We start from the raw sequence: 10,118 nt of genomic DNA on the forward strand, positions 1-10,118 counted from the left end.
AGATTGAGCTAATCTAAAAGATAACCTTGGTCTCAAGGTTAAATTAAAGATTATCACTATCTTTCGGCACCATCATTATCCAAAATTAAGTAGAAATAATTAAAAAAATGATCCGATATTTTTATGGATCAAATTTGTAATTAAATCAACCCCTATCAATAAGGCCCTAATTGGATAATGCCTAAGTCTCAATTAAGATTAAATTAGATAACAATCAGTCCAAATTAAGCAGTAAAATATTCAGATTAAATTGGATAGGGATTGTTACATAATTTGGCGGCTCAGATTGCGGATGAGGCGGCTTGGGGTGGTCAAGCAAGCAAAGGGCTGGTGGTGGTGCGCGGTGTGGCTTGGCTGACGGCGGTAGCTTGATGTTGTTTATCTATCTTCCCCTGAAAATCTGTAGTCGCCACACATTGAGAGATATCGGCCTTGCAGGACCTCGGCGGAACCTGCAAAAGAGAGAGTACGAGCAAAGCCTCAAGAGCTCGTTGGGTGATCGCCAGTGCTGTTGGAACAATCAAGGAAAACACTTCAGGACACCGTCGGTCTGGATGGGAAATCTGCAGGAGTCTCGCCGGCTTTGAACTATGGGGATGGCAGTTCAGGCGACCCTGGGGTGTGCTGATCCGGGGTATAGCAGCAGCAGCAGATCGTGGATCGTCCGAGGTGCAGGGGTTGCTCGGTAGGGTTGATGCAAGGAGAAACTGCATTCTCCTTGTCGGATTGGTGTCGAGGATGGTAAGAGTCAATCGCGCCGAGCATGGTGTCGTCAGGCAGCGTGGACACCAACAGTGGAGACACTGCTCTATCATCATCATCATTGTTAGAGGTGACCATGGTCCAGGGTGAACTGATCCAACATCTAACTCAGAGACCAATTCACGATGTGTTGGTTCTCAATTTTTGAGACCGAGGACCAACCCTGTTAAGCTTGAGATTGACGATCAGATCGACCCTATAGGTCCGATTTGGTTCTAGGGTCAACCCGGAATAACCATTTATTTTTTTGTTATCTTTTTTATATTTCTTCAAATGACAAATGTACTATTTCAAATTACATATTCATTAACAATGCGACATTGGGCAACTAAATTATGGACACCAACACATATTAAACATAAAGATTAGATAATGTAACAACATAAACTTACACTTGCTAAAAGCAACAAACCATAAAAACGAACATGCGAGGCGAGAGAATAGACGAGTAGCGAGGTGAGTGAATAGAGGCTAGCAACAAGGCGAGTGAGGCAAGTGAAGAGAGGCAAGTCGTGAGAAAGGGGAGTGAGGCCAAGGCGGGTGAGTGAGGCCAAGGCGGGTGAGCGAAGCCAAGGCAAGTAAAGAGGGTTTCTATTTTTTATTTATTTTTTGGTTGAATTTGGTCAACCTTTCTACTTTCTAATTTATATGACAAATTAAATTGCGAAGAGAATAGAAAAGGAGATGCTAGAATTTAAAGTAGACAAAAGCATATATATATATATATATATATATATATATATATATATATATATATATTATGGACACGGTTTGTCCAGGTTGGACAACCCCAAATTCCCAGGATCAATGACCAACCTACATAGTTGGACAACCCCAAATTCCCAGGATCAATGACCAACCTACATAGTGCAGGGTCCAAAAGTCCTAGGATCAAAGACCAACCCAATCCCCCTAAGGACCGGACCAGGACCGGTTAAGTTGGGCCAATCTAAGGTTGGGCCAGATTGATCCCTGGACCGATGCTTACCCCTACTTGTATTGCATGAGTAGATACGCCAATCTTGGATAATCATGCTGATTGCCTTTTGCTGCCATATGACCAAAATTTTGGCAATAACCTAATCGCTTCTCAAGTCTAATCAAGAAATTAATCTTTCTTAATTGAGTGCCCCATGTGCAATTCATGTGACGTTTTTGGTCATAACAGAAAACTAAGCGAGCCTAGTTTAATCCAAAATCATCCATCTGCCACGGTCCAATTTAAAAGAAATTTATAAGCTTATCAAATTACTAATGTAAATGCTCCTAATATCTATATGCAAATTAATTTTTTTGTTTAGGGTGGGGTCGATCACGAATTTTATATGCAAATAATACCTAAATCGATCGCCAAAATTTAGGTGTCAACATGTGATTTGTGAGAGCTAGACAACTTTAAAAAGTACTCCTATAATTTTTTATATTGTAACATGTCATAATTGCAATTGTTTTGTCATAAGTCAATGGCATCTTTCATAATGATTTTTCTATAAACAAGTCGTAACAAGTTGCATCACATCTAATTTTGCCATGCCTCAGTTTGTTTCAATTGTAGCAGAGTAATTCAATGTCAACAGTTGGATGAACCAATGTCCAAGCATAATTTGTTGATTCCTATTCTGGTAGTCCACTTGCTTGTAAATATCATGGTTTATGATTGTTAGGGAAATTTGAAATACTCTTGTAGTATTTGAGAAAATAACACGTTGTGTTGGTAAGTGAATATAAGAGCTTTTCAATTAACAAATTTTAATAGATCGTAACACATATCATTTTGTCGTACTATAGTTTATCTTCATCACGAAATAATAGATTTGCTCTTAAAGATCGATCGACCATGTCCAAGAACCGGAAGGCTTCCTACTTTTTCCACCCAATTAATTTGAATTTATCATGGTTCTTGAGAGTTGTGGAAATTCGAAAAATAATCTCATGATTTTTTAGGTCGCAACACTTTATAATTGTGGTCATTTCATCATAAGTCAATTAAATATTTTGTAATGACTTTCCAATGAACTAATCATAACAACTCATAGCGCATCTAATTTTGTTGTATCAAGATTTATTTAAGTCCTTACACAACAAATTCAACCTCAAGGCTTTGATCAAGCGATGTCCAAGCATCGGTCTATTCCTACTTTGGTACCCCGTTTCTTTCTAATCATCATGGCTCATGATTGTTAGGAAGTTTGAAATGCTCTCATGGTACAGAGTCGGTGGCTATGTTAGTGGTAGCTTTTAAATGAACGAGTCCTCATAGATTGCAACGCATCTCATTCGTCATATCATAATTTATTTTATTTTTTCCACAATGACGGACGGAAAAGTTGGGCATCGAATTCTCTGGGGCCTCATCGCAGGAATGTCGATCAACATCATTTTACGACAGCGCCATGTAATTGAATGTGGGTTGGATTGGCGCATCACTCATGTTTCTTCTTAAGTCCACAACATGGATAGAACCATTGCAAGTACGACGAAGATAAAAACCCATTTGCAGACGCACAAATACCCAGTAAAACATCATTTAGAAGCTGATTCCAAGAGCAGGAACATTAACACACTCATTTGAAAAAAAAAAAAACGAAAATCCACTAGAACAACATTAACTAATCACTGAAGTCACCATCTGTATCAATCCGGTCCATGCTCTTGGCCACTACCTCCGCAGACTCCCTCAACAACTTGATGCTCTGTTGAGCTTAACACGCTTCATCGCCACCGACGGCGCTTCTTCCAGAATTTTCTCGATGACGCCGCTGCCATTGGGCCCTATTAGCTCCCCCATAATCTCCTCCTCCATCTCGTTGTTCAACAGGTTCTGCAAGCTGAACATCAGATGCAGCGCCATCGAGTCGACGAACCTCCGCAGCACAATCTTCCAGTACGCAGTAATCCTCATCTTCAGATCGAACGCCTCCTGAATCTGCTGCTTGCGACGATGCCTCAGGTTGCCCACGTCGACCTCCCCGATCCCCTGAGGACAATTTTGCTAGGATTCGACACGTTGTTGATCACGTCCATGAATCTGTTCTGCTGGGACATCAAGTTGTTCCACTCCAACGTGTACTCAGGGTTGCATGTGTAATTAGTGAGCTTCTCCATTTCGACAATTTCCATCATCCTATCCAGCGCCTTCTCCTTCATCTTGTTAATCAGACTGGACGCTGCTCTTCTCATCGACCACTGAAGCTGAGGATAATTCTCCGAGTGTCTCATCAACACCCGAATCACGACCGCCTCAATGTCTTCCCAAACACGAGCCACAAAACTCGGCGTCTTGCTTGATATCCCCTTCACCTTCAGCTGGAAAAGGGTGAGGAAGGCGGTGCGAGGGAGGAAGTTCGGGAGCCAGATCCCTTTGGCCTCTTCCAAGACCTTCAATTCCTCCGAAAGGAAGTTGGTCCCCGGGTCATTCTCGGCACAATTTTGGAGCTCATCGGAGTATTGGTTCAACATCTCCACTAGCCTGGCCGCAAAGTGCATGTTCTCCTCTTCTGGGTACTCATCGAACTCGCCTCTCAGCAAGATTTTGCTCAGCGACGCCTTCGCCAAACACAGGATCTGCATGAAGGCCGTCATGGCCTCCGTGACCGAGGACAGCTTCTTCGGCAAGTTCTTAAGCTCGGTGACATTCGCGTTCAGCTTGTCATTGATCTTCTGGACGATCTCCGGCAAATACTTGGCCATCATGATGGCTTGAATCTGCGTCAGCTTTTGTGCCAAAACAGGTACACCAACGATGGACTTGTCAATCTTGCACAGCAGAGGGTGCGTGTCGAACAGCTTCGCCTCTTCCAGCCTCGCTTCTTCGTGGGTCTCGTCACCAATCCGGTTCCTCACACACACATAACCAAGCCCTATATTGACATCATCCGCCGTCACCTTCTCGAGCAGGCCCTCCGGAGCTTTATCGACCTTTGTGACGACGCCCAGAGTCCTCTTGCGGGTTTTGTCCACCATCTGCGACATAAAAACGAATCATGGTAGAGACCCATTACCTTGAGTTCAAATAAACTATTCAAGCATTCAATTAATATGGGAGCCAAGCGTGTCTAGAGTATACTTACTTGCGACATCCTTATGGACTCGCAAGTGGAGAAGTCAACCGTCGCGGACAAGACATTGAGGATGATGGTCTCCTCAGGCCTTATGTACTCCATTATCATCTCCGAGATCTTCTCGTAGATGTTCCCCGGCTGGCCGTGCACGGGCACTCTCGTGATTCCAGGCAAGTCCACCATGGTCAAGTCCGGGACGCCGTCTTTCTTGACGACCAGATTCAGCCGGGCGTTCGATATGCCCTTCCCATGGCCCGCAATCTTGTTGGTGGCGTCATTAATGGCCACAGAGATGTTGTCCTCGTCCGTGTGGACGAATTTGTCGTTGAATTCAAGGTAGATCTCGGGGCGGCTGGCGTAAGGGCTGTCCTGGAGCCGCATGACGAGGGACGCGGGTGCAGATGCCCTGCCCCCGTGGCAGGTTGATGCCAGCGAGGGACTCGAGGACGCTCGACTTGCCTGAGGACTGGTCGCCGACGACGACAATGGTGGGGAGCTGGATGCCCTCCTTCGATGACCATGAGGTTTCGCAGCCTGTCGATCGCATCGAGCATGGGGCGGATCCGGTCATTGTAGAAGGCGGCGAGTGGCGCCGGGCGGGCAATGAACACGAGTTCGGCTTCGGGTACACCGTGGAATGAGAGCCTGATTGTCATCCATTGTTTGCAGCCTCTCTAAATCTTCCTTCTAACTTTGGATGAGCTTGATCGGTGAAATCAAGGATGGAAAGTAATGATCTCGTTCTATGGAGTTGTGAAGTTATGGATTCATTATATAGAGGATCTGTTCTATCTGAAGTTGGACGATTAGGAGATGACTTCATGGAAGGGGGTGGTCTGTGGAGGGGACAAAATTTGGGAACTTAAAGTGTGGAACCCATGTATTAATGAGAAAACATTGGGTGCAACTATAATAGCCACCTCAGCAATGTATAAGTCCATTCCACAAGCAAAACGTATCAATCGCAGGCCCACCTTTGTAATAAACCTGCAAGCCCCCTCTCTCCTTCATTTTTCTCTATTTTTCACCATTTCTTTCTTCTTCTTTTTTTCCTTTCTTTTCCTTTGGCCTATGACTTGCCACATGTGAGGGCTGGCAAGGGTGTCATGACCCTCACCTGTGGCCAACAAGGTGATTTTCATTGGATTCAGCGAGGGCTCAACCCTTGCAGCCAAGGCGAGGGTTACCTTCGCCAAATCTGGCAATGGTTTAGGAGGCGACAACAGGAAACATAGGCTTGTTCTTGGACCAGGGGCAGCTACAGGTGTGGCGGACAACCAAAGATGAGCATTGGCGTCACTTGTGAGCCAGTCGTTCATGGCTGGTTGCAAGTGTCGTCCATGGCTAAATGGGAAAGATGGATACCTAGGGATCAATGGCATGCTCGAACGATGTTGACAACGCCCGTGGATGAGCATCAGCATGCTCGTGAGAGGTTCATCCATGGGTGCAGTGGAGGATTCTTTAGTTGACCTATGGCATATGAGACTTGGTTATCTCAACAAGAAGGGACTTGATACTCTTGCTAGAAAAAACCTTTTACCATTGAATGAGAGAAATTTGGATTATACTCACTGCCTAATAGGTAAACAACATAAATTCTCATTTCATAGTTCCTCTCCACACACAAAATCTAACATATTGATGTTTGTTGCATGGATGTTAGAACCCTTGATAGTGCATTATACTTTGTAACATTTATTAATGACTACTCTAAAAAGTGTGGGATGTGCTTTGAAATCTAAAGACTAGGTTTTTGCTGTTTTCAAACAATTTCATGTTAATATGGAAAGAAAAACTAAGAAGAAATTGAAATGTGTTCAAGCTGATAATGATGGTGAATATAGAGGCTTGTTTGAATATTATTACAGGGATTATTGTATCAAGCTTGAGAAGACTATTCCAAAAACACAACAACAAAATGGAGTGGCAGAGAGAATGAACCGGACAATTAATGATTGGATTTGGTGTATGCTTTCTCATGCGAAGTTGCCTAAGTCATTCTAAGGTGAAGTGATGAGAACAACAATATATTTGCTAAATCATTCTCCATTGGTTCCTCTTAAAGGGGATGCTTCACAAAGGATTTAGATGGGAAAGATATTTTCTACAATCATTCAAAAGTGTTATGTTGATGGGCATTCGTGCATGTTTCAAGAGATGAAAGGTCAAAATTTGATGACAAGTCTAAGTAATGTATCTTATTGGCTTACGGACATCCCCGGGTCACCAAAAAAAAAAAAGTCAAAACTTTGATAAGTCTAACAAATTATGAAGACTTTCCAAATTATGAGATCCAGTTACAAAAAAAGTCATTAGAAGCGGAGATGTAGTGTTTTTTGAACATCAAACCATTGAACACATCAACAAGTCAAGGAGGCCAAGGAATGTAACTCAATATTTTATTAGTTTCAACCCAAATCTTCCTATTGTATTGGGAAAAAAATCATGGGGAGAAGTGCATGGAAATCATGAAGATGGTGAATTCTCATATAATATTGATTTTTTGGTTGAGACAGGTGAAATAGTTTAACCAGAACAATCAGTTGAGCAAGAACAAGCCATTGAGATAGTTGAGTAAGAACATGTCCTTCCTCAAGTTAGAAAATCTAAAAGAGAGCATAGACCTTCACAAAGATATCAACCGCATATGTTACTCACAGATGCAGAAGAGCCAAAAATTTATGAATAAGCTATGTCATGCAATTAAAAAAATGAGCGACATAAAGCCATGCAAGAGGAGCTTAAATCTTTGCATGATAACAATACATTTGAATTGGTGAAGTTACCTAAGGATAAGAGAACACTCACAAATAAGTGGATGCACAAGTTGAAAACGGAAGAAAGTAGTTTGCAACCACAATACATGGCTAGGCTTGTTCTGAAGAGCCTTCGTCAAAATAATTGAATCAACTTTGAAAGACATTTTTACAACTAGTGAAATTGAATAGCTTGATGTAAAGACAACTTTTCTTCATTGAGGCTTAAAAGAAGAAATATATATAGAACAATCAGAGGGTTTTAAAATTGAAGGTAGGGATCATCTTGCACATAGGTTGAGAAAAAGCTTATATGATCTCAAGTAAGCGTCAAAACAGTAGTACAAAAAGTTTGAATCATTCATAGAAGATTATGGATATGGTAAGACCAACTCCGATTCTTGTGTCTTCATTAAAGATTCTTAGATAATGATTATCTTATCATCCTACTCTATGTAGATGATAGGTTGATTGTTGGGCATGATACTAACATGATTAAGAGCTTAAAACATAAGTTGAGTAGAGCTTTTGCAATGAAGGATCTTGGACTGGCTAAGCAAATCCTTGGCATGAGAATACTCGTGATAAGAAGAACAAGAAGTTTTGGTTATCTCAAGAGAAATACATTGAAAAGGTGCTAGAGAGATTGAAGATGAATACATACAAACTAGTAAGTACTCCACTTTAGGCCATTTCAAGTTGAGTAGTGAAGAGTGTCCTATAAATGAGAAAGAGAAAGAAGAGATGATGAACATTCCATATGCATTGATTATGGGTAGTTTGATGTATGCATTGGTTTGAATAAGACATGATATTGTCATGTAGTTAGTGTTGTGAGTAGGTTTCTCGCAAATACAAGTAAGGAGCATTTAATCGCTGTTAATTGGATTTTGAGGTATTTTAGAGGCAATTTTAGATTTTGCTTTGTGTTATGGAAATGCGAAGCCTGAATTAAGTGACTACTTGGATGCGGACTATGTCGGTGATGTTGATTCTCGAAAATCAACATTAGGTTACATGATGACCTTTATAGGAGGAGCTGTTTCGTGGCAATTAAGATTGCAAAAATGTGTTACTTTGTTGTTTTGTCCATGATCAAAATTAAGTATATTGTTATCATTGAAGGAGGAAATGAACTCTTGTAGATGCAAAAATTCCTACTAGGGTTGGGCTTAAAGTAAGAGAAATTTGTTATGTATTGTGATAGCATGAATATTATCTATCTTAGCAAAAATCTAGTATTGCATTTAGGATTGAAGCATATTGATGTGAAGTATCATTGGATCTAGGAGAAATTAGAAAGGAAGCTCTTCCTACTTGAAAAGTCCATATCGACAACAATGAATCCAATATGATAACTAAAGTCTTGCCCATGGTGAAATTTGACTCCTATAGAAACAAAGCGGTCATGGTGGAACTTCCCACATGAGGCAAAGGGGAAGATTTATTAGTTGGGTGCACCTCTTGTGGGCCTAGTTGATATTAACATAAAAACAAAATAAAAAATGTCAAAAGGTCAAAAAGCAAAAAGAAGAAAAAGCATGTGGTTGCTTTGTTCATGGAGTAGAGCCTAAGAGGAGAGAGAGAAAAATATACAGTGCATCAAGAGACAAGGATCTCATCGAGAGGAAGCCAAGAAGAAAAGCAAAGGGGCAAAGTATTGTGATCCCGATTCGAAGACCAAACATTGATAGAATTGGCTCAAATTTGAGTATGTTGTTAGTGAGACCGAGGGTTATGAGTTTTGTTCATTGAGAACCTACCTCCAAAATCTCCAATCGCAGTTAGGGTTTTTTTACTCTGTTTATTTTAATACACCTTTATATTAATGAGGAAATATGGTTATATTATTGATGGTGGAACTTCTCACATGAGGCGGAGGGGGAGATTTGTTGGCTGGGTCCACCTTTGTGGGCCTTTCCAACATTAACATAAAAATAAATAGAAAAGTCAAAAGGTAAAAAAGCAAAAAGATGAAAAAGCAAATGGTTGCTTTGTTCGTGGAGTAGAACCCAAGAGGAAAGAGAGAAACAAAAAAAGAGTGCATTGAGAGACAAGGATCTCATCGAGAGGAAGCCAAGAAGAAAAAGAAATGGGGCAAAGTTTTGTGGTCCCTATTTGAAAGCCAAACATTGACGGAATTGGCTCAAATTTAAGTATGTTGTTCATAAAACCGAGGGCTACAAGTTGATTGATTTCGTTCATTGAGAACCTCCTCCAAATTTTCCAATTGCAATTAGGGTTTCTTACTCTATTTGTATTAATCCACCTTTATATTGGTGAGGAAATATGATTGTATTGTTAATGGAGGAACTTCCCACATGAGGTGGAGAAAGATTTATTGGCTAGGTCCACCTTTTGTGGGCATAGATCACATTAACTTGAAATAAAAAAAAAAATTAAAAAAAAAAGTCAAAAGGTCAAAAGGTAAAAAGAAGAAAAAGCAAGTGGCTGCTTTGTTCGTGGAGTAGAGCCCAAGGGGAAAGAGAGAGGAAAACAAACAGTGCAGACAACAATCACACCAAGAGGAAGCCAA

At 41.1% G+C, this 10,118-nt stretch overlaps 1 protein-coding gene across 1 annotated transcript; it reads right to left on the bottom strand.

The window, feature by feature from the left end:
* Window positions 1–3,255: 3,255 nt before the first annotated feature.
* LOC104434786 (dynamin-related protein 4C) lies at window positions 3,256–5,621 on the bottom strand. Its single transcript, XM_010047653.3, is given in 6 exon segments — window positions 3,256–3,457; window positions 3,460–3,744; window positions 3,747–4,725; window positions 4,833–5,208; window positions 5,210–5,334; window positions 5,336–5,621. Coding segments are annotated over 6 exon segments (1,995 nt in total). The 5' UTR covers window positions 5,480–5,621; the 3' UTR covers window positions 3,256–3,371.
* Between the last annotated feature and the right edge of the window lie 4,497 nt (window positions 5,622–10,118).

This window comes from Eucalyptus grandis, chromosome 2, assembly GCF_016545825.1.
Source record: "Eucalyptus grandis isolate ANBG69807.140 chromosome 2, ASM1654582v1, whole genome shotgun sequence".
Taxonomy (NCBI): domain Eukaryota; kingdom Viridiplantae; phylum Streptophyta; class Magnoliopsida; order Myrtales; family Myrtaceae; genus Eucalyptus; species Eucalyptus grandis.